This window comes from Ictidomys tridecemlineatus, chromosome 5 (genome assembly GCF_052094955.1).
Source record: "Ictidomys tridecemlineatus isolate mIctTri1 chromosome 5, mIctTri1.hap1, whole genome shotgun sequence".
NCBI lineage: Eukaryota > Metazoa > Chordata > Mammalia > Rodentia > Sciuridae > Ictidomys > Ictidomys tridecemlineatus.
The window spans coordinates 200,060,475-200,085,175 of NC_135481.1; the positions used below are offsets into that span (position 1 = coordinate 200,060,475).

Genomic DNA, 24,701 nt, shown 5'->3' on the forward strand with positions numbered 1-24,701 from the left:
GGAGAGTTCATCCCTGCTAGGCCTAGAAAGCCCTGAGCTGACACCTGGCACCTCCAAGGTGGGCTGTGTGGACACCATAGCTCATAGCTGAGCCACTCCCCAGAGCCACGGTCCCTGTCTGTGCCCCTAAAGCAACATCAGGTCCCCTGGAGAGTAGGAGTCCACAAGACTTCTGCTTCTGAGCCTCTCTCTTAGATGTACACCGTGTCCCTACATCAGGAGCTTTCAGTGTTGGTGGGTGTGGCAATGGTGGCTGGGGACTGGAGGGGGACCACGCTCAGCATGGCCTCTAAGGTAAGACAGGCACTGAGATGACCACAGCCAACAGTGCACCATCTTCCGGTTGTACCCATATATAGTCAGGACTGGACCAGAAGGCATTCCGCACACAAAGCACCCACTCGACACACTGTGACCTCCACGCACAGCCTCGGACTTGCATCTGCCAAAGGTCTGCACATACCAGACCCGCCAGAGACCCGGCTGCTGGGCGTTCAAGGTGTTTCCCTCTTTCACCCACGAGAACAGTGCTTACTGCGGTTCCTGGAGATGACTGTACCACCCACCACCTTCTGAAGACGGGTCCTGGGCAGCATCTACCCGCAGCCCTGCAACTGTTCCTGTCCACCTGGTGCCTGTGCAGGCAGGATCGCAGCAGTGGGGCTCCTCCAGAGGGGCACACTCCAGGAAGACCCTCCCGAAAGCAGGTTCCCGGGGGAAGTTGGTGCCCAGCGTCTGCTGATGATGCGCACTTCCTCAGCTAGGGCGAGTCTATCCAACAGGCTGACACCAGCGGTACAAAGAGAGCGGGCGCTCAGCAAGGCGACCCACAGGACACAGGCCTCTGTCCAGCCACTGCCCACACCCTGCTTTGTCCTCCCTGACCACTGGGCTCTGTCCTTGATGTGGTCCAGTGAACTAGGCACAAAAATATTCCCCTTTTCCAGCCACACCTCCACCAGGAAGGACTGCTCTTCCTCAGAGCCCTGTGTCCCCACTGCCGTACCTGGTGGGTGACGCACACCCTCTAGGTGGGAGGGGAACAGGACATGAATTTCTACACTGTTTTACTTAAAACAACTTTTTTGGGGAACACAGCCATGGTTCCTATTCTGGTTTTACAATCATGAAAATTAGAATTTTGATTTACCATATATTTAGCCTTCTATTTAGTAATTCAGACCTGCGTGCTAAATCGACACTTTCTCTGTACAGAAGCACTATTTCTTCTCTCATAAAAACTGCCTGGAACTTCCTGGCTGTGGCTTAAGCAGGGCTTGCCCAGAGCAGAGGCCTGGCACACAACGCCACTCCGTACCTGTGGCTTCTGAAGCTAACGCCGCAACGCTTTCTGGTCTTTTCTTGACAGGTTATCTCAGGCTCACAGCTGTAACAAAGAGCCTCTGGGTGGCCCAAAACAGTAAGTAAATTCAGCCTCTCAGTTTTGGAGGTCAGACCTGGGACACCACGGTGTGAACTCTAGGGGGCCCCTCGTGCCCCCTCGGGCTCCTGGGCCCCAGTACCCCTTGGCTGATGGCCACATGGCTCCATCATCAGGTGGCTCCTCCTCTGAGCCTAGGTCTCCTCTTCTGCCTCTTATAAAGACATGTGTCACTGAATTCAGAGCCACTCTAATCCAGGACGACCTCATTTGAGATACTTAATTTAACCATACCTGCAAAGACCCATTTTCCAAATAGGGTCACCGTCACAGGTCCAGGAGACTAGGAGTGGGCACTGGGGCCACCATGTACCTGCTGTGTGCAGTCAGCAGCATGTCACTGCCCGTGTCTCGCCAGCTAGGAGCTGCTGCACCACCGAGCCACGCCCCAGCCAGTGATGATTACAACAGTGTCCTTTTTTTTTTCTTCTTCTCAGTACTGGAATTGAACCCAGAGCCTCAGAAACACTCTACCAGTGAGCCACATCTCCAGCCCTTCTTATTCTTTATCTGAGGCAAGGTCCTGGTGAGTTGCCCAGGGGCCTAGAACTTGCCATCCTTCGGCCTCAGCTTCTTGGAGCAGCTAGGGTCACAGGAGAGTGCCACTGTGTCTGATAAATTAATTCCTAGTTGGAAACAACTAATATCCCCTGTAATTTCTTTGTGACTTACAGCTTACATCTCTTAGAAAATTCCCAAATCATATAGTGTTAAGGCTGGAATGTGGCCCAAAGTGCAGTGTTGGAATCATAGTCCCAGCAACAACACGGCACCGGGCACAGGGCCGTGAGAGGTCTGGGCCTCTCCCTCACGTGGCACACCTGGCTAGCAGGTGCTGGCCCTGTGTTCCATCCCAGCACTGCAAAGCCAAAGGACAAACACAAGCTGTCTTGGGAGTGTCTGCTGCCGTGAGAGCGGGCTGGTCGCAAACGCAGGGCTTCCCCGCTGGCTTCCACCTTGGGCTGACAAGGCAAATAGGCCTGGCCACAGCTGCACCTGCAGTCCCAGCACGCAGGACCCCTCAAGTCCACAAGTTCTACACCAGCCTGGGCCACAGGTGAGGCTGTCTCAAAAAATAAGTAAATAAATAAAAAGAACGCAGTCCTCTTCAGACTCAGTCCTTCCCCCGTGGACTTCCATCTCCAGAATGGTAGAGGCAGGCACTCTACCAACTGAGCTATATCCCCAGCCCCAAATTCTTTCCTTTATAAACAATCCAGCCTGTGACTTGTGTTGTGGCAGCACAAATGCACCAAGACGTGCGGCTTCATTGTCATAAACATTAAAAAGCCACATAGTAAAAGAGTCACTGCCATAAGCTGCCATGGCAGCCACATCTTGCTCCTAGCTGCTCAGGAGGCTGACACTGGAGGATCCAAGTTCCAGGCCAGCCTCAGAAACTCAGTGAGATCCTGTCTCAAATAAAAATAAACAGAGCTAGGGTGCACCCCTGGGTTCAACCCCCAACCCCCCAAAAAAGAGTACTTGGCATAAACGAAAACATGCAAGACCATTAAACCAAACCGAACACCAGGGTTCCATTCCAGAGAGTTAATTCTTCATCTAGTCATCATTTTCCAAAGAGGGCACTTCTACAGTATTTCAGAATCAGGTCCAAATAAGGACCATAGTTGACTTCAAAGACTTCCAAGGCGTCCACAGTTTTATGTTAGAATGAGGCGGAATTACAATGTATCCAAGTTGTTTCAAGGTTTTAATCGTGGGCAAGTGCATGCACCCCAGGACCCAGCTCAGGGAGGCCTCACCTATCTGTGCACCCACACGCCCACACACTCAGCAGTACACTGCGCAGCGGCCTCAGAGGCCCCCCATCCCAACACTCTGTGCTGCCTGCGTTCGCCCATTTGTGCTGTGATAGGGGCTCACGACTGTGCACAGGGATCTGAGGACGCCTGGGCAACTGTCCTGGTTCAGACGCTGGATGTCCCCAAGCAGCTCAGTGAGACAAAGCAAGGAGAAGACTAAGAGGCCTGGACCTCATCAGGAACTCAGGTGAGGGTGAACTGGGTGGAGATTCAGGGCAGGCGGGTGTGGCTGGGGGGCTGGTCCCTGGGGCCTGCCTGGGGGTCTCTGGGTGGTCCTCGGGGAGCAGAGCTCTCTGCCTGTTTGCCACCTCCTGAGCTGCTTTCCTCTTCCATGCCCTCCTTAGCAATATTCTGCCTCATCTCGGGCCAGAGGGATGGAGCTGGCCTCCTGTGCACCAAACCTCTGAAACCATGAGCCAAAATAAGTGTTTCTTCCTCTAATTGTTCTCCTCAGCTCTTCTGGTCATGGCTGTGAAAAAGCTGACTGAAACAGTGTCTCATGTGGCTCATGGTAAAGCACCTCCGTCTCCAGTCCTGCAAAAGACCAAATCAAAACCAAAACCAACTCCTGCCTGCCCCCACCGCCAGCAGGTCTGCACTGGGGCGGGGGGTGGGCACCACCAGCTCCCAAGGCCACTGGGCCTGCCAGGAGACCCCAGAGGGCCTGTCCTCAGGAGCCCACTCTGCACACACCTCCCTGCCCAGGACCTTGGCCAACCACAATGAGTGTTCACCTGGTGGAGGTCACAGACACAGTGTGGGAGCTCCTCAGGTGACCACAGGGCCCCATCCCCAGAAGCCCACCGTGAGCTGAAAGGTGGGCCCCGCCTCCCGGCCCCGGGAGCCAGCCACCACCCCACGCTGCAGGGAGTTGATGGTCTGCCCTTACTGAACACGGTGACTCAGAGATGCCACTGCCCAGAATCACATGTCACCGCCACCACTGAGATCCCCCCAAACAAAATCTGAGTTCAGCTGGTGGTCTCTGCTGCAGCCCAGCGCTTCTTGCCACTGAAGACCAAGTCCTGCAGCCAGGTGGCTCGGGCCAGTTGTCGGGAGGATCCTGAGGGCGACTCTGACTTCCCTAGGCACCGGGGATCACTTCTCTCCATTCCACTAGGCTGGGAATTCTTACTATGAATGCCATGGGTTTGGGATCACAGGTTCCCTTCCCTTTTCTCCTTTAGTCCCATAGGCTGATTTGCAAAAGCTCCTTGAAGGTTCTGAGCACCTACCTGCCCCAAGGCACGGCTGCTGTTCTGTTGGTGCTGGGAACTGAACCCAGGGCCTTACATGACGTAGGCAAGGTCTCCACCACTGAGCCGACCCCACCTTGACCCTACTGAGGCAGGGCCTCAAACCTGCCATGGGACCACGGGCAGGTGCAGTGCGCCCAGCTGGTCATGCCGAGGGCCTGCTCGGTCTCACTGGTGTCTGCCGTGGCCTGGCCTGCAGTGCTGAAGGCTTGGTCCCCGGTGCGGCAGTGTTCAGAGCAGGGGATCTTGGGGGGCCTGGACTGTGAGGCTCCCACGGCACCCATCGTGGATGAGTCCTCTGGTGGGCTCAGCGCTGAACGCACTTTGGGGAGTGGTGGAGACCCCGTCCTTGGGGATGAGCCTTTGGGCACTACGTCTTGTCCCCAGCCCCTTCCTTCCCTTCTCCTTGCCTCCTGGCCACCATGAGGTGACAGCGCTGCTCCTCCACGTGCTGCCACCTTGACCTGCCTCACTCAGGCCCAGAAACAATGGAGCCAGTGACCCTGGGCTGAAGCCCCCGAGACCCTGAATCAAGCAACTTGTCTCCTCGGTGTCTGGTACCAGGGTGGACGGGGTGGAGTGCTGACCCCACACTCTTCTCTTCTTGGATTCCTTTTCTTTTCTTTTGGCGGGGGCGTACAGGGGATTGAACTCAGGGGCACTTGGCCACTGAGCCACATCCCCAGCCCTATTTTGTATTTTATTTAGAGACAGGGTCTCACTGACTTGCTTAGGGCCTCACTAAGTTGCTGAGGCTGGCTTTGAACTCATGATCCTCCTGCCCCAGCCTCCCAAGCCAGTGGGATCACAGGTGCACTCCACTGTATTCAGCTCTTCTTCAATTCCTGACATATGAATCCAGAGCCTTCTCCTTTTCTCCTCAGGGCAGCAGAGCTCTGAGCACTGTCTCAGGGTGCTCTGAAGTTTTGAGGTGCTCTTACTTCCACTGTCATTCAACTCAAAATGTCACCACCTCCGTGGCGTCCAGTGACACAGGATCTCAGTCCAGTTGTGGCCTCAAGCAGAACCTTTGGGAAGTTCTAGCATCTTCCTCTGGCTGACCCCAGCTCCAGCCACCTGCAGTTTCAGTCCTGGGACACGGCTGGTCTGCCTTGTCCTTGGTAACCCTTTCCCGCACCTGTGTTAAAGCCGCTCCTTGGTCATTCAGATACAAGATTCGCCACAACGTGTCAGCAAGCTGAATCCAAGGGCAGCCTGGCTAGCCGGACAAGGTGTCAGAAACCCCCGATTATGACCATGCACTTGTGCACAGCTCCCTCTAGCTTCTTGCTGACTTTTGTTCCATGTACTTAAAGACTGAACTTATTTTTGGACACATATAGGAAAGTCAAGTTCACTATTTAATTGCTACCTTTTTTTTTTTTTTTGTACTGCAAATGAAGCCAAGGATACTCTACTACTGAGCCACCCCACCCCAGTCATTTGTGTGTTTATATATTTTATTTAGAGAGGTATTCTGGGTAAGTTGCTCAGGGCCTCCCTAAGTGCTAAGGCTGGCTTTGAACTTACAATTCTCCTGCCTCAGCCTGCCGAGTCGCTGGGATTTCGGGCATGGCCACCAGACCAGGCTGTGACACCTTAAAGTGTATTTTGGCATTAATATTGCTGCATGGCTTTCTCTGGTTGGTGTTTGCATGGCTTATCTTTTTGCTTTATATTTTCCTGTGTTCTTATCTATATAGTCTGTCATCCATAAGCGGTAAATATTTTTTTAAAGGCTAAAACCAAAAAGAAAGTTGGGTATGGTAGTGCACAACTTTCTTCTATCCCAGCCACTCGGGAGGCTGGGGTAGGAGGATCACGTGAGTCCAGGAGTACAGAACCACCTCAGCCACACTCAAGGCCCCTTATGCACCTCCCCCCAAAAAGGCCAAGGATCATTTTTCTTTTTTTTAATATTTATTTTTTAGTTGTAGGTGGACACAACACCTTTATTTAATTTTTATGTGGTGCTGGGAATTGAACTCAGTGCCTCATGCATGAGCCACAACTGCAGCCCCCAAGGACTGTTTTTCTACTTTGATGGGAGCAGTGCAGTATGCCCCCGGGAGGGACTTGCCGTGATGTGTCCATTCATGCACAACACACTCTGGTCAGAGCTCCTGCCCAGGAAGGCACCCAGTTCTTTCCTGGGTATTCGGGCCCCCTTTGAGGGCCAGCTATGGAGGTGCTGGGCATCACTGAGCCTCCTCTCCCGCCCCTTTCCCATGGCCAGGAATGGCTCTGTTTCTTGTCACAGTCCCCAGTTGCACCTGTGTTTTGGCCACAACCAGCTAGACTGTGCGAGGACTGAACAACCAGTCAGCAACCCAATCTCGTCACCCTGGGCTGTTGTCACCCTGGGCTGTTGTCACCCTGGGCTGAGGGTGCTTCCCTCTGGAGACCTGACTAGGAGGTGAGCTCTCTGGCTCCCCCTAGGTGCCTGACGGGGCCCTGCACATGCCCCCAGCGGTGAGCAGACTTCCTGCCGTCGCCATTCCGGGTGGGCCGCCTGTCCTCAGGGCTGCAGCCCCAGCACTGCGGCTCTTGGAGGGAAAGTCTCCTCTGGCTGCTGTCAGCGTGTACCTGTGGCTGCTTCTGTGGCTGGCTGGTTGGTCTTGGTGCTCACAGCTCCTGAGCCCACGCTGTCTTCCTCGGTCCTGGAGCATCCCAGTGGCTCTCTCCACCTCGAGAGCTCCGGCCGCGCCTCGCAGCTTCGTGCCCTTTCTTTCTTCCTCTGAGTTCCTGTTTTCCACACATCTGTCTCCAGCCACTGACCCACCTTCTGCATTGCCTGCTCTCAGACTATCTGTGAGCTTAAATTCCAGACACTGTATTTTCTCTTTCCACTTTTTTTTGTGGGGGGGTAGGTACCAGGGATTGAACTCAGGCGCACGTGACCACTGAGTCACATCCCCAACCCTATTTTTTTTTCTTTTTTTGGATTTTATTTAGAGACGGGGTCTCACTGAGTTGCTGAGTACCTCACTGTTGCTGAGGCTGCCTTTGAACTGAAGATCTTCCGGCCTCAGCCTCCCAAGCCGTTGGGATTACAGGCGTGCGCCACTGTGCTCTGCCCAGCTCAGACACTGGATTTCCAAATCCACAATTCCACTCGATTCTTTTTTACAGATCCCCATTCTCTTGGAATTCTCCATCTTTTGCTATTTCTGGCTGATTTCTTGAGCAGGTCAGCTGCAGATCCATCGGCCTTGTCTGACAACCAAGAACCTTCTTGGCTCCCAGTGGGGCTTGGTCAGTGGGTGACCTGGCACACACTGGACCCTTCAGTTGGATGATGGGCACTTGAGGCACAGGGAAGAAGTCCTTCTCCAAACACAGTGAAGGCAGATGTTTGCCGTGGATCCTGGCAATGGCTGAGGTCCCGTGAGGGCTCAATGGTTCCATGCAGGCTGAGTTTTACTCCCAGAGAGTGGGTCTCACCCCATGTTCCCTTGTCCCTCCACCCTGCCCACATGACCCTGGCTTCCTCCTGCTCTGTGCTTCTGGGGAAATGCTGCCTGATGCACCTTCTAGAACATTCCGGCTGGACTTCCTGGAATGTGGCTCTGAGTGTGCTCAGAGGCCGAGGGTCTGTGTGCGCATGTGGGGGTCTCTTGCATGTGGGTTCTGCCCCTTGAGTGCCCCAGTGGTGGGCAGCCTGAGCACCACCTCCACCTGTGTCCCGAGGGCTCAGCCTGTGGGTCAGCTCCAGCACCCACAGAGACCCAGGTGGGCGCCCTCCCACCCTCCCCAGGCCCGGCCCCCACGTGGGCTTGCTCCCCAGGACTCCAGTGCCTGTGTGTCTGGCTTTGTGTGGGTCAGGCTTCCAGTGATGAGTTCTGGGTGGGCACTTTCCCATCATCCGCCACGGAGGTCAGCCCAGGACCAGCCAGGCGGGCCGGACCTGTGAGCCCCACTTCTCTTCAAAGACACTTTCTTTAAAACAAGTGTTTTTTTTTATAGCAGCTGACAAATCGCCAAGTTGACAATGTAAAGTGCAGTCTATGGGCTGGAGTTGTGGCTCAGGGGCAGAGCAATTGCCTAGCATGTGTGAGGCACTGGGTTTGATTTTCAGCATGGCATACAAAATAAATGAATGAAATAAAGGTCCATCAACAACTAAAAATATATAAAACAAAATATAAAAAACCAAAAAACAAAAAACCCAAAATCTAAATTAGTAAGTCCACACCCCAGGTGAGTGGAGTCTCGATCTTTATGACCTACACGCCCTCCTGGTGTACCCATAGGCTCTGGAGTTGGGGACACTCTTCCCCTGTGCGAAGGAGACAGCAATACCAGGAAAATGAATTTGCAGATATGGAGCAGATACTTGACAGTTAGTAGACCTAAAGAGAAAACCAACCTTTCATTACTGAAGTTCTGTTTCCAAGAAGGAATAACGTTGCCCAGTGTGGGACACACCCCTGTGATCCCAGCTACTTGGAAGGCTGAGGCAGGAGGATTGTAAATTGAGGCCAGCCTCAGCAACTTAGGGAGACCCTGTCTCAAAGTAAAGTTTTTAAGAGGGCTGAGGATACAGCTCAGTATAAAACACCCCAGGGCCCCCAGAGTGCGCGCGCACACACACACACACACACACACACACACAGCTTCCTACATCCCTTATCATTTTTACCACTCATCACACAGCCTGTTTTTTCAGGCTCTCTGGAAACCATCTAAATTTCAAGTTGTTTTCAAACACCAACCAAAACCTCTGGGCCTGCGTGTGGGTCCCAAGAGGTACCTCCCTATGGTCAGCTGGTAACCTCCAACACCATTCCCCACCACCCCAACCACACACCCCACCTCAGGTGGGATCACCCATGCCCCCAGCCAAGGTGCCCAGGCGGGACACAAAAATCTCGGTGTGACAGTGAACAGACTCATGGTGGCCCACAAAGTAAGGACACGCTCAGTGCAGATGGCCACCAGAGCCTGAGAGGGACCTGCCCTGGCGGGCCCAGCCTCTGTCCTCAGAGCTGCCATCATGGCACAGAGACACATCAGCAGGGAGCTGCGGCGGCCTGAAGGCGGTCTGCACCGGTCACAGGGAAGGCTGTCCGCCAGGCTGAGGGGACGTGCCTTTCCCAGGGACAGCTGCCCACCCTGCCTGACAGCACTCTGGCTACTCCAGGACCCCCCTGAGCCACCTGCTGTTGCGCAAAGGGGAGCCCCAGCTCTGAGTAAGGAGGTGATGTCGACCGCATGCGTGAAGGCAGATGGCACTTTCTGAAGAGGAGCATCTGGTGATGCCCATCAGCACTGAGGGGTGCGTGGGCAGAGGCCTGCACAACACCCGGCTGGCCGGGCCCTCAGGTCCCTCCGGGGAGTCAGGCAGACCTCTTGGACTCCACCTCCACATGCCCCTGTGCCCCTCCTCTGTCCCCCAACTCCACAAGCCACATGGTCAGGTGGCCTGGAGGCTGGAGGTGTGCCCACCCCTGCCAGGCTGCCCCTCCCTGACTGGGCTTCACAGCCGTGTCCCTAACTGCCCCACATATCAAAGCTGCACATGAGTGGGCACAGGGACCCGCACACCAGGCACCCAGCCCCACTCAGGGCTCAGGGCACTGGAGGCCCGTCCTGCCTGGGAGCCATGGTGCACAGCTGAGCGTCTGTCCCGCAGGGACCCTGAGCAGACTCCACAGGCATTCCCAGCGCCCCAGACCACAGTGCTGGCGCCCCAGTGCGGCCCTCCAGGTGGGGCAAGGCTACCCAGCCTGTGGGAGGAATGCCGGGTACTGGCGGCGGCTCCTCAGGACCCGAGAGGGGACCCCGGGAGCCAGGTCTAGACAGCTCTGCTCAGACCCACGTCCAGGTCAACAGAGATGCCAACCTAGAGCCAGAGGCCCACGAGCTACTGACCGGTGGTGTGAGAAAGGTGGGCAACACTTCTGCAACTGATACCCCCTCTCACTCACCTGGTCCCCGTCCAGCAGCTACAAAGACAACCTGTCACCGGCCACCTGGAAAGGAAGGCTGTCATTAATTCCCAACAGACAGACGCGTGGAAGAAGAGCCGTTACCAGAGCACCAGCACCCAAAGCCACCCTGCGGGGATGACCTGCGCAGCAGGACCAAGAGCAGCAGGGGACCTGCAGATCCAGGCGGTGGCTCCAGGCTTCCCCTGTGGCTAGGGACACGAAGGAGCACGTCCACCCACCAGACCTCTGGGGCCAAGGCAGATGGTCAGGAACGGTGACCCCATGCAAGAAGGCCCCCCGGAGATGGCCTTGCTCTCGGCCGTGGGAATCCGAGTTCTCAACCTCCTGCATGTGAATCAAATGTTTTTTGGGGAAGAAATCCTCAGAACAGGGTCACAGAGACAGGTCTCGCAGGGTTGCCTGGCTGGTCCTGACCGTGGGACCCCTGACAGGTCCTCCCACCCAGGCGCCCAAGTGACTCAAGAAACACTTTAAATCCAACAGTTCTGCTTCCTGTGTCCCCGGGGAGTGGAGCGGTCCTAGTGATAGCTAACGCTGGGTTCACCTCCAAGGACGCACGAGCTGAAAGGGGCCGAGGGAGGAGGAAGGCTACGTCCCAGCGCCTGAGGCACCAGGCTTGGGCCTCAACGGCGCCCGCCCTGGCCTGCTCCTGGCCACCTGGCACTGCCTGGAGGCTCACCTGGGATGGAGGGGCAGCGTCAGCCGCTTGGCTCGGGATGCAGGATCACCAGAGACCAGAGTTCCAGGAGCACCATGCAGGTCCCCAGAGTGCATGGCTGGCCAGGGACAGTGCCAGGGTCTTCATGCAGGGCCAGTGTGGGCATTTTCCTCAGCTGGGCAAACCCAGCAGCAGGGGTCTCGTTGGTGACTCATCTGAGCTCGGGGTCAGCCTCCCAGGAGCAAACCAATTTCAACAGAGGGTTTCATCACAGAAAGTCGCAGCACAGGACCTCGGGCCTCCAAGGCTGATCTGACAGGGGCTTCCAGGCAGATGCTGCGGCTCCTCCACAGGGCAGGACGCCCCACAGGGCAAGGGCCCAGCACCATCCAGACTCGAGCTCGGGCCCTGGATGCCTTGTTTAAACAGCTGAAGGAAGCGTTCTCTAAGCCAAAACGGAGGTTCTGCCTCTGCCCTCCAGATGCTCCTGCCCACAGCCCAGGGCGAGCCATAGCCCAGTTCCAGTGCCACAGCCATGAGCCCCCAGGAGCCTGGCGGCCTCCTGCAGGGAGGCAGGACCATGTCACATGCAGCTCTGTGGGTGTCACTGGCCGAAGCTCCCGGTGCTCCAAAGGACGCCTGTGCTCTCGTGTCACCATGGGAAGGGACGATGCCACACCCTCCTGTACCCGGCGGCTGGTGTTCACGTGAGATCCAAGCTACCACGTTCCGGCGCCTTCTCCAGGCCCACGGAGGCAACGCGCTGGCCGAGGACCTGCGTGGGTTGTTTGTACACAGCGGCCACTTGGCACAGCTCATGGCTCCTTTTCAGGGAACAATGACCGTAACAGGTAGGCCATTGAGTCAGGCTGCTCACATGCAGAAGTCCTCATACCAGGCCGACACCCCCGCCTGCTGCCCGTCTGGTCAGTCCTATGAAACAAGGACACTAACTCAGCTTCTCTAGAACGCTCCAGGACCACCCAGACAGGACCGCTGGCGGTCTACGCTTTGCACACAGCCCACTCACTGCATGTTCTCCTCACTGACCAGTCCACACTCGGTCCACTGCGCACTCCGTCTGCCTGCTCGGTGCCCGTGGATGTCGTTCTGTGGCAGATCCCAGCACCTATGTAAATGGCTCCATCTCCATTTCTCAGCAGCGTGTCCAAGACCAGAGCCCAGTGGCCACACACTGCCCCGCCCCACCCTCCAGACCCGACAGGTGCACAGGAATAAAGAGGACACGGGCGTTCCTTCCAGGCAGCATTTATTAGCCATAGCGATACACAGCCCTTACACCAACACAAACTCTCAGGATATTTCAGTCCTCATGAAAACAAAGTTGTAAAAATACTGTCTTTAAAAACAGTGAAAATAAAACAAAGATACATGTTCCAAAGCCCCACAAACGACCGGCACCCTCCTTTATTTCACTCAGGGGACTCGGCACCAGGTGAGGACGCGGCTCCACACACACACGCCCGCCCGCCCTGCGCAGCACCTGCTGCCTGGGGTGTGCCCCCGCCCCGTGTTGGACAGGCCCTTGTTCACTCCACCCCTGGCAGAGCCTCCTGGCACGGCACTGCCTGGGGCCGCGTGCGCTGCCAGTCTTGGGGCTGCTGCTGCAGGCTGTGTTAGCTGCTCAGGTAACACCTCCTGCCCACCAGGGACAGGCACCAGGGGCCTCTGCAAGGTGCGGCCGTACCTCCTGCCACGCGTGGTCTCACCTCCCACCACAGCGCTGAGGGAGGACACAGCACCCAGCTTCTTCCCACACTCACTGCCACGGCATCATCTAACAAGAACGAGCACGCGGGTGGCCTGCTGTCCTCCTCGGCAGCCGCAGCTCGGCTGCACACCTCCCCCACTGGGCCCAGCGCCCAGCAGAGGGCGCCTGGTGCTCCACAGAAACCCGAGCCTTCCAGGCCTGCAGCGTGAACAGCAAACACCTCCCTGGCTCTCCTGCTGCCTGACCACACAAGGGCTCCAGGGGACCCCAAGGCCAGTTCGGGCTTTGTGCAGCCTCCCAAGATGCCTAGAGGGACGGCAGCAGCCACAGCCCTCAGCCACTGGGTGATGGGCAGCCCCACCCTTGTCCTCCATGCTCTCTGGGTCTGACCCTCGTGATGGGATGATGGACGCGGAAGCAAGCACAGCAACAGGCCAGGGACTGGACTTACGAGACAGCGAGTGGGCACCCTTAGGCAGGTACTCGAACAGCAGGGAGCCGTCGTCCCCCAGCACGTCGGCCTTCAGAGACAGCAGGCTGCTCTGACTCATGAGTGCCGCCCGCAGACCGGCCACCGCACTGGCCTGGTGCAGCACCTCATCCTTCTCAGGAGTCAGGGGTGGGCCCAGGCAGCTGGCCTCTCCCAGGAGGCTCTCGTCCACATGCGTGTACAGCTCGGCCCTCTCCCCTCGGCTGTCGGAGCTGCTGGCCTCAGTGACAGTCAGGTCTGCACCTGTGGGTGGGAGGAGGACACGTCAGAGGACATGGCAATCTTCAAGACTCTCCTAGTGGACAACGCGGCCAGTCTAGGGGAGGGCCACAACCTGCTGCTGACCATGGCTTGTGAGATGTGGACCCAGTCCCGATGACCAGGACACCTGCCAGGGCTCTGTAGTGGCCTAGTGCTCCATCCCGCCCCACCCTGCCACCCCGACCTGCTGTGCCCTGGCAGCTCCTCACCGTCACAGCCCAGGCTTCAGGCCACAGCCCTGCTCAGAGACCCACCCTGGACGAGGACTCAGACCCAGGCAGAATGCCCGGAGCTACAGGACTCCACCTCAAAGAAGAGGAGATATCAGCACCAGCATCCAGCCTGGATATCGGAGCTGCAGCCACAACGCTCAGGAGAAATCCAGGGAGCTTGGGCTTGGTGAGGGTTCTGAGGTCCACACCTGTGTGCCACGGCCCCTGCCCTGCCCTTCAGAGGCACAAGCAGCAAAAACATACACTAGATTTCATCAAAATCAAAACCTCCTATGTCCCATGTCTGCTCTCAGGAAAGTGAGAAGACAACCAACCCATCAAATGGGGAGAAAATATTTCCAAGCCATGTTCTGACAAGAAATCCTACCCAGACTGCATAAAGGACTCTCGCGATTCAAAAGACAAACACCAGGGCACTAGGTCTGACCAGACACGTATCCAAAGACATCAAATGCCCATCACAGCCAGGTACAGCGTCATACCCCTGAGGTGTGGGCCCCAAAACCCAGAACGTGAGGAGTGCCAGCGAGGGCGTGGGCCAGAAGCCCTGTGCACCTGGTAAAACTGCAGACGACCCACACAGTGGCCACTCTGGCATCCCAGGGACTAGGCGGGGCAGGAGGACGGCCAGCACGAGGCCAGCTTTGGCAGCTCATCCAGACCCATCTCAAAATGAATTATTAAAAGGGCTGGGGTATGGCTCAGTGATAGTGCACCTAGGTTCAGTCCCCAGTACCCACAGGGAGGGAGGGAGGCCAAAGCGGGGCAAGTGTCCCTAATGGCCATGTCAAAACCTAACAAACTGGGGCTGGGCTGCGGCTCATGGCAGAGCGCTACCTGCTACCTGTCGTCCTGGGTCCCTCCCGTCCCAGTGCAGACATATATGACCAAAGAACCAGCTGACGAATGGGCCCAGGATGACGGCTTGGAGCCTGCACTAGGCACTGTCCCACGTCCAGTGAAATCTTCCAGCAGCTCCGCCTGCTGCCCGCCTTGCCAGGCCACTCTGCACACGAGTCCCCACAGCACCACAGGTGCCTCCCAGATGAGGGCCAAGGGCAGCCGAGGTGGCCCATCCTAGGGCCCTGAGAACTGCTGACTCAGAAATGCAGCGTGTACTGGTAGCGTGGGTGCTGCCACCACACATGTGCCGCATGTGGCACACGAGTCACACACACACACACACACACACACACACGCACGTGCACGCTCCTGTACGCACGCTCACGCAGGCCCTGCTGAGCCCAGCCCGTGATCAGCACCTCTGATCATGGCTCTGGCCCAGAGGGCTTCCCATCTGTCTTGCCAGAGCGGGCACAGTGCGCGCTGCGCCTTTCCGGTCACGGTTACCCCCGGAGCGGGCACACTGTGCGCTGCGCCTTTCTGTCACAGTGTCCCCCAGGTGCCTGGATCTGCCTGGATCGTGGCAACAGCCTCGGTGAATGTTTTTCGAATGAATAAAGGAAAGGGAGGGAGGGAGGAAAGCAGCAAGGAGCACATCTTCCACCTCACCACAGGGTCCAGAAGCACAGCAGCCAGGGTGGCCCCCCGCGGCCAGAGTCTGGAGCTGCGCCTGGTGCCTCCGGGGTCCCAGCAAGGGCGCTGCAAGGGCCGGCACGCCCTTCTTAGTGGTCTGGTGTGGTGAGCCGTGTCAGCGGACCGTGGTCACCATTACAAGGTGGCGCTGATAAGCGCCGTGGCCTGTGATAAACAACTCCTTATTTTGGGAGAGTTGGCACGTAGCTGTAAAACACCCTGTGAGAAAGATCCACGTGGCAGTTGTGCATTGGGGCTTGATGTGCTTTATCAAGGCTGGGGCGCTCGGGTGAAGTAGTAGTAGTAGTAGTAGGAAGAGAAGCTTCCAGAGACACATAATTAAAAGCCTGAATAAACTGCTGAAAGAAGAATCCTGTGTCGTGTCCTCCTTGCTGGCGAGGGGTCGCGGCAGTTGGTGGCCCGGACGGGGAACACCTCCTCGGACCCAGGATCCAGAACTTTCAGCAGTCAGGGTGGTGCACCGGTAAGTTCCCAGGTAAAGTGGGAATCTGCAAATGAAAGCGGGGCGCTCCTTGGTAATTAAAGAGAGAGCGGGGAAAAAATAATAAAATAAGACGCTCCTCTGTAGATAAAGAGAGAGCGGGGAAAAAATAATAAATAAGACGCTCCTCTGTAGATAAAGAGAGAGCGGGGAAAAAATAATAAAATAAGATGCTCCTCTGTAAATAAGGAGAGAGCGGGGTTTTGTATTTTCACTTTCTTTATACTGCTTGGAACAGTATGGGTGCTACTTCCTCAAGCCCAATTTTGCTGGCCTTGGACGGGTTACTGCGTTCTAAGGGACTTAAAGTGAAGCGGAGCACATTACAGAGGTTTTTAGAAGAGACTGACTCTGTAGCTCCTTGGTTTGCTTTTTCAGGGAGTCTCACGATTCCCAGTTGGGACAAATTAGGGAAAGATCTGGATTTCGCTTACAAACAAGGAACTTTAAAGGGCGGTACCATTCCGCTTTGGAAATTAGTGAGGGGGTGTATAATGGATGGTAAATGCCAGAAAGCTGTGAGCGAGGGTCAGGCCGTTCTTGAGCAATTGCATGAAGAAAAATCAGAGGGGTCACATAGCGAGGTAGCAGAAAGTATTAGGAGTAAGAGTGGTGAACAGACAAGGGAGTCTGAAGTTAAACAGAGGAGAAGGCTCTATCCGGACTTGACTGAGTTAAAAACTCCCAAGGACACAAGTAGCTCGGACAGTTCTGAGGAATTGGACAAGTTATTACAACAATTACGTAAGACTAAGGTAAAAAAGAAAAAACGGGAAACAACAGATGTAAAAGCCTGCTGTGAGAAGGGTAATAAATCCAGTTCTGGGGAGGAAGTTGAGAACCTAGAGGAGGGCTCTATACCTGATGTTCCACCCATAGATCCACCCATTGCTCTGCCCCCGTACGTGGGAGGAGTCCAAGGCTCCGGGAGGACTTTTCATTCTCAAGTCTGGAGAACAGTTAATACAGACATGGGACTAGCATACCCAGTTTTTCAGGACAATAATAGGGGAAGATATCATGAGCCTTTAGATTTTAAAATAATTAAAACCTTGGCAGAATCCGTCCGTACTTATGGCAGAGATGCTGCTTTCACTCTTACTCAGGTGGAAGGACTGACTAGATTCTGCATGACCCCCTCAGATTGGGGTGGCTTAGTCCGAGCCTGTGTCTCCCCGGGAAAATATCTAGATTGGAGAGCATTCATGTTAGAGGGTGCAGTAGAACAGGCTGCTCAAAATCATGCAGCAGTTACGGCCGGAGTAGCCATGGCCAGCCAAGTACAAACTGCTGCCACTATTAATAATGTTATTCAACAAACTTCCACCATACTCGAATCTCAAAATAAAGTTAACCAACATCTTTTGTCAGGGATTTTAGCTGCTAACCAAAGAATAGACCTACTTCAAGCTCAGGTAGAAGAATTGTCTGACATGGTGCTTTTGGGCTGTGTTGACCAACGTGCGCATTTGTACATAACTTCTGTCAGATTTAATGATTTCAGAAACGCTTCCCGCATCATCGGAGAGTACTTGGCCGGAAATTGGTCCATGGTGGCAGAAAATTTGATCCAGTCTCAACTGACTCAGATAGCTGTTTTGAACAACACCCGTGTCGTACCAGTGACTTTGGGACAATTCACCCGTTGGATTTCTTCTGCTTTTTCCTTTTTTAAGGAGTGGGTGGGAGTAGGCATTTTTGGTGCAATGTGTTGCTTCGGTATGTTCCTCTGTTTGGGGTTTCTCTGTCGCCTTAAGGCCCGCAGTGCTCACGATAAGGCTATGATCATACAAGCTCTTGCAGCTTTAGAAAATGGCAACTCGCCTCAGGTCTGGCTTGCGCATCTTAAACAGTAAATCTTTGACATGGTCATTGCACCCCAAGTTATTATAACATTGCACTGGGATTGACATGTCTTTCCTTGTTATTCTCTTAGTGTTGGAAAGCCCTTGCACTCTGCAGGCCTTGCTGCCATTGCACGCAGATGGGTTTCCACACTAGGGCCTTTGACATGGTCGTTGCACCCCAAGTTATTCTAACATTGCACTGGGTTCGACATGTCCTTCTTTTGTCTTTCTTCTAGTGCTGGAAAGCCCTTGCACTCTGCAGGTCTTGTTGCCATTGCACGCAGAAGGGTTTCCACACTGGTCTTTAGCTATGGCTTTAAAGCCCGTGCCTTTCTCTCAGGGTGTCGCCAACTTAATTGTGGTTGTCCTACAGAGGTAGTCCCAGCTACCCCCTTTTGTTCACCATCGTCACGATACAGGATGCGAGGCAAGGCACTGCACTTGAGTGATCCCGCAGTGGACCGGGACCTCAAGGGGAGCATGTCCTATTGCATGCGGGTTTGACGCGTCCACGCCCCGCCCCACGAAAAAAGGTGTCGGCTGATATGGAGTCAGATCTGGGGAAGGGCCCTCCTTAGGGCTGAGCCATACTATGCAGCCATTCTGCACAGTGGGATTGGACCTCTACTCTCGCCTGTATTGTCTTAGTGAAACAAAAAGGGGGAACTGTGGTGAGCCGTGTCAGCAGACCGTGGTCGCCATTACAAGGTGGCGCTGATAAGCGCCGTGGCCTGTGATAAACAACTCCTTATTTTGGGAGAGTTGGCACGTAGCTGTAAAACACCCTGTGAGAAAGATCCACGTGGCAGTTGTGCATTGGGGCTTGATGTGCTTTATCAAGGCTGGGGCGCTCGGGTGAAGTAGTAGTAGTAGTAGTAGGAAGAGAAGCTTCCAGAGACACATAATTAAAGGCCTGAATAAACTGCTGAAAGAAGAATCCTGTGTCGTGTCCTCCTTGCTGGCGAGGGGTCGCGGCAGTCTGGGACCCCGGAGGAGCGCTGGCCTCTGATGTCCCTGACTCTCTGGGGCGCTCCTGAGCCTCTCCCTCACTTTACCCTAGGGCCCTTCCTGCTTGGCCCCACCATGCCGGGCAGGCCTGCCCAGGCCCCGACCCTCCTCAGCCACAGGGTCCCTGCTTCTGCTGGATTCGGTCCCCGCTGCTGTCCATTCTGGGGCGTGCCTGCTTCATGAGGGTCTTCCTCCCCAGGGATACAAGGGAGGGTTGGGGAGAGACCCCAGGGCTGAGCCAGGCTGGGCCCACAGAGGGCTGCAGCTGCAGATGAGGGGCTGGGGCGGTGGCTTCCCTGCCATGCCCCACTGCTTCCGACAGAGTGCAGATGGTTGGGAATCGGAGGGGAGACGGCCCCAGGGGGCGCAGAGGCCGCCCTCAGCTCCTTCCCAGACAGCCATGAGCCCAGCAGTGTCACCTGCACAGCAGCCAGATGGGACCACGTCAACTGTCCACAGCTGGGCAGGGTCCGTGTCACCTCCCACTGGAGAGCAGCAAACACAGAGACCTGTGCCCGAGTGTTGGAGGCCACCTGTGGGCGACACTGCCACCTCAGCACAGCGTCTCTTCTGGAGGTGACTCCCACCTCCGAAACAGCTCTCTCTGTCTTCTGCTGTTCATCTTGATGGGAGCATCCCGAAGCTCACGTGCGAGCAAGTACAAGAAGGTTAGAGGAGAAACGACGGGGTTGTGAGGGCCTTGACTCAGTCAGTGAACGAATCCCGACAGGGACTAACTGAGTGCGATTGAGGTGGAGGGTGCGGCTGGAGGAGGGGGCACGGCGGCACGGCTCGGTGTCTGGGAGTGGAGCCTCTCTCTTCCTGGTCACCATGTGAGCTGCTCCCTCTGCCACTCTTCCACTCACCTCCAGCCCCGAGGAACGGAGCCGGCATCATGGACTGAGACCTCGGAAACCGTGAGGCCTCAAGCAAACTTTCCCTCCTCTACAGCTGTTCTGGTCGGGTCCTCGGGTCACAGGTGTGTGGGGAACCTGACTAAAACCCAGCTGAAGCCTAGCACAGAGGTCCCTACACACCTGTGGCCCAGGGACTGGGAGGCTGAGGCAGGAGGAGCCAAGTTCCAGACCAGCCTGGGCAACTTGGTGAGGGCCTAACCATCTCAAAATAAAGGAAAAGAAAAAGGACTGGAGGTGTGGCTCAGTGGCATAGCAACCCTGTGCTCAGTCCTCAGCACCAACAATGAATAAATAAATGACCCCTAGATGGAAAGAAATCACCACCACAATCAGAGCTTTCAAAAGATAAAACTGGCTCATTTGGGTCAGTTCAATAAGTAGATTAGGAGCAGGAAACACTGCGCAGAGTTGCATGGAGGCCCTGGGCAGGAGCGAGATCCGCATCAGGGGCAGCCTAAGGGAGGGCGCATGAGGTGCAGGGCAGCTGCAGGAGTCCCCTCCAGACTTCTCCAAATCCACTGTGGTCTGAGGATGCCCCACCTGAGTAGGGGCCCATCCACAGGCTCCCTGGCCTGGCTGGGTCTGAGGAGTGGAACCCACGGCAGACACCCCCCTCGAGCCACATGGAGCCTCAGGAGCAGCCAAACACTGGCTTTCCCACCACCACCGAGCACCAGGTTCAGGAAACACAACTGCAGAAAAACGCTCGAGACGCGTGAAGTCACCTCCACCTTGTGAGTTTTTTTAAGTTGTTCTTTATTTCTGAAGGTCCAGATCAGATCTGTTTCCTCACTTATAATCCTATCAGGGTGTTTCACATCATGTGAGGACTTCTCTTCTCCTGTGTGCGTTTGTTCCTGGGTATCTGAGGGTACTGGTCTGGGAGCCCCAGGACAGAAAGCCCATGACACTCAAGTCCCTGGCAGAGTGGCACCGGGTCTGCACAGGGCCAGGGCCTCCCTCCCATGGCCATCAGGCCAGCTCTGATGACTTGTGATCCCTAACACAGCGGAAATGCAGTGTAAACAGGTGGGACACTGTACTGTTCAGGGGACAGTGACCAGAAGAAGTCAGTGCATGTTCGGCAGAGATTTGATTTCCTGATTTTGATATTTTGAATCCATGTTGGATCTGCAGTTGGGAAATCTGGAGACACAGAGGTGGCCGTGCACGCACTCAGCACCTCAGCTAGGAGCTCCAACAGGGAGAAGCCAATGCTCTGGTGAGTGGCATCAGGACAACTGCACAATCGCACCAAAAGCCAACCGCAAGCCAACCTCATGCCACATACAGAAAGTGACTCAAGTCACAGGAGCTCACGTTGCACTCGAGTCTGTAAAACTTCTAGGAAAAAGCAAACTCAGGAGAAGTTGGTGACTTGGGCAGAGGTCCTAGGACCAAAGGAGAAGGAGCCAAAAAGAAAAGGGTCAACAACACTGCCGCTCTTAAAATACTGCTGGATGAGACAAGGAGCAAAAGACACAGGAAGCGTTTGCACCCGGTGTCGGACTTGCATGAAGAACAGCAGGATCAGCGAAAATGAATGGACGGAGACGAGTGGACACTTCCCACAAACAAGCAGATGGCCACCAAGCCCAGGACAAGCCCTCAGCACCTCACAGCCCGAGGAGGAACAACAGACAGCAGAAGGAGCTCTGTGAACAGCCAAGAAGCTGTGAAAGAGCCCAACCCCCCTGCTGCACAGAGCTGCAGAGTCTCCCGGCTGGACACTGGGGGAGGCGGAGCCTTCGGGGATGTTGGGACCTGGTTCCTGGTCTCTCTGTGCTTCCTGGCCACCAGGAAGGGAGCAGCCCCCGTTCCATTCACACCCACAACCGATGCACTGTGCCGCCACAGGCTCAAAACAAGGGGCCAAGTGAACCGCAACCCAGAACAAACCTTCTCCCTTATAAGTCCTTTATCTGGGGCTGGGGATGTGGCTCAAGTGGTGGCGCGCTCGCCTGGAACGCATGCAGCCTGGGTTTGATCCTAGCACCACATGCAGACAGGGGTGTTGTATCTGCCGAGAACTAAAAAATAAATATTAAAAAGAATTCTCTCTCTCTCTCTCTCTCTCTCTCAAAAAAAAAAAAAAAAAATAAGTCCTTTATCTCAGGTACTTTGTCACAGTGACAGAAAACTGACTGACACACTCAGCCACCAAGGAAATGGAAACCCTGAAGAGACCCACGCTTCTTCCCCCGAGGGGACGAAATCCAAAGGTGCCAATGGAACCTGTGGAGCTGCACGCTGCTGGTGGGCATGCGACAAGCAACGGCAGGAGGCTGCTGGCTGCTTCCCAGGAGGAGCACCCCTGGCCAGGGGCTAACAACCCCGCTCCTCCGTGTTCACTGACGAGGAGCCAAACCAGGTGTCCAAAGACAAGTGGGCTCCCCGCAGCCTCCTCCACCTCAGCCAAAACCAGGATGGAGGCCACCCACAGGCGACCACGAGCCAGCAGCACCACAGCCAGGCCACAGAACTGGGCGGCCGGGATCCTGTGCCTCCTTGACACACAGACAGTGAGCAGCCTTGAAGACAGGGGGCTTCTGACACGGAGACCAGGCTGCAGGGGTGCGAGGGCCACTCGGGGTCCTGCCCACAGTGTGGCTGGATGGCAGCTGGACACACAGAGCTGAACACAGCGAGTGAGAAGAGGCAGAGCTGGAGGCCCCACCTGGCCTGTGGACTGGCCGGTGAGAGGGGCTGCCAGTGCCGGCAAGGCACAGCATCATGGGGCCTGCACGAGGCCTTGCGGGGCTCCTCTGCACCCGCACCTCAGCGTGGAAGAGAAACACAAAGCCAGACCCAGGGGAAAGCCCTGGGACACGCCTCTCGGTGGCTCCAGGCTGCTCAGGACACTGCTCAGAGCCCGAGGACCGAGGGAACCTGGGGTCACCCACCCTCTGCTGGTCTACACACCTTTGTCAGAGCCCATCAAAATACAGGGGTGGTGCAGGCCTGGGCTCCCGCAGCCCAGGAGGCTGAGGTGGGCAAGTCAGGTTTGTGGCCAGTCTGGGAGACCCTGGTTCAAAATAAAAGCAATGAAAAGGGCTGGGATGTGGCTCTGTGGTAGAGAGCCCCTGGGTTCAATCCCTAGCACCAAAGACAGACAGAAAGAAGAAGCCAAGACACTTCTGATGTTGGTCACCCTGAGACTGAAGAAGGCAAGGCAGGGTGTTTGGACAGCAGCAGGGGCACCCAGCCGGAGGCAGACGCAGCCCACACAGCCACACTCACTGGCACACACAGGGACCTGTCCCAAGGGCGAAGTCCACCCCAGACACACCGGCCACCATCCCACAGGCTTCCAGGCAGGACCTCTCCCCCTCAGTGGGGTTGGGCTCCATGTCTGCACAAACTTCCTCAACATGAATTTGAGACTGGCACATTCCTGTGCATGAAATCCACCTACAAATGCAAACTGGACTCTGACAGAGACAAACCTGAAGTGCATGCTGCCCACCTTTCGGAAAGCCCTGAAAATGAGGTGGACTGGGGTGTGCGGATGGATGTTCAATAAAGAAAAACAGCGAAACAGAGTGCACCCAGGAACCCAGAAGCAGGTACGCTCTGCTCCCTTTCCTCAAGTTTCCCAGTACAATATTCGAGGTAAAGACAAAAAAGTCTTCAACTGGTACACATGGACCTGCAACTGGCCACGTCACATCTCAAAGAGTGAGAGATCATTTTCCCATGAAGCACACCTGCTGGTGAACACACCGTGTGCTAAGGATTCATATCCAAGTCCCCGGAGCCTGCGACACCATCACCTGCCGTGGACAAGACCCCGCAGGTAAGAAGAATCAGGAGGAGGTGGGGAGGAGGAGTGAGGCAGAGGAGGAGTGAGGATGGGAGCAAGGCAGGAGGGCTGTGGCCATGGCCAAGCTGGGGGGCCTGGCCGGGCTGCTCCCTGGAGCCTGTGAAGGTGGCCTTGGGCTCTGCAAGTGGCAGAGTTGTGCTGGGTGAAGCCACTAGGCCTGCCACAGCTCAGCTGCCTCACGCCTGCAGGCCGCCTGCTGCCCCCCAAAACATGCATGGTACAGCTGGGGTCCTGAGGTGCCAGACTCACACCCTGTGCTAGGTGCTCCAGGAAGGAGCAGGCTCAGCGGGAGAGGGCAGGCCTGGGACTAGGAGGACAGCTGGCCTCTGGCTGGAAAATCCAAACTCAACCAAGTGCCCCTGTCAGGACAAAGGCCACACAAGGACGGGGTCTTGTGGGCATGAGCACCTGTGGGTGCTGGTCATGTTGGTGGTTTGGACTTCTCTGACATAATATGGCACATTTGTTTCCAAGACCTTTTTTAAAATTTTACAGGCTGAAGATTAAACTCAGGGCCTCACACATGCTAAACACGCAGTCTACCACCGAACCACACCCAGTCCTCAGACTTCTTTTTTTTTTAATTTTAACATATATTTAAGTATGCATACTTGGGTTGGGATTGTGGCTTAGTAGTAGAGCACTTGCCTAGCACATGTGAGGCTCTGAGTTCCATCCTCAGCACCACATAAAAATAAATAAATAAAATAAAGGTATTGTGTCCAACTACAACCAAAAAAAAATACTTAAAAAAAAAAAAACAGGGGCTGGGGATGTGGCTCAAGCGGTAGCGCGCTCGCCTGGCATGCGTGCGACCCGGGTTTGATCCTCAGCACCACATACCAACAAAGATGTTGTGTCCACCGAGAACTGAAAAATAAATATTAAAAATTCTCTCTCTCTCTCTCTCTCTCTCTCTCTCTCTCTCTCTCTCTCTCTCTCTCTCCTCTCACTCTCTCTTTAAAAAAAAAAAAAAACAAAAACACATGGGGGTGGGGTTGTGGCTCAGAGGTAGAGCGCTTGCCTACCATGCATGAGATACTGGGTTCGATCCTTAGCACCACATAAAAATAAAATAAAGATATTGTGTTGACCTACAATTAAAAAATAAATATTAAATAAAAGTCTGCATGCTTACTCTGAGGGGCCTCAAAGACATTTTTGAGTGACATGCATCTCTGTCCGCCTGTGTGCACACAGTATTTGCTAGGGTGCCC

General features: G+C 55.3%; 1 protein-coding gene and 1 long non-coding RNA gene across 7 annotated transcripts in view; one reads left to right on the forward strand and one right to left on the reverse strand.

The window, feature by feature from the left end:
* The window catches only part of Zbtb46 (zinc finger and BTB domain containing 46), a 74,898-nt gene that overhangs the window by 26,201 nt on the left and 23,996 nt on the right, over positions 1–24,701 (reverse strand). For 4 of the 6 annotated variants that reach the window (XM_078052207.1, XM_078052206.1, XM_005325337.5 and 1 more), the window contains exon 3: positions 13,319–13,600. The exons of 1 other annotated variant lie outside the window; for it this stretch is intronic. In XM_078052207.1, the coding sequence (XP_077908333.1) occupies positions 13,319–13,600 (282 nt within the window). Of the gene's footprint in view, positions 1–502; positions 8,876–10,453; positions 10,499–11,156; positions 12,069–13,318; positions 13,601–24,701 lie in introns of those variants that run through there. One more of the 6 variants, XR_013439926.1, reaches the window with a different exon arrangement.
* On the forward strand, positions 13,597–18,673 carry LOC144378224 (uncharacterized). The gene is made up of 2 exons (XR_013439929.1): positions 13,597–15,871; positions 17,379–18,673. It is a non-coding gene; the product is annotated as an uncharacterized LOC144378224 (long non-coding RNA).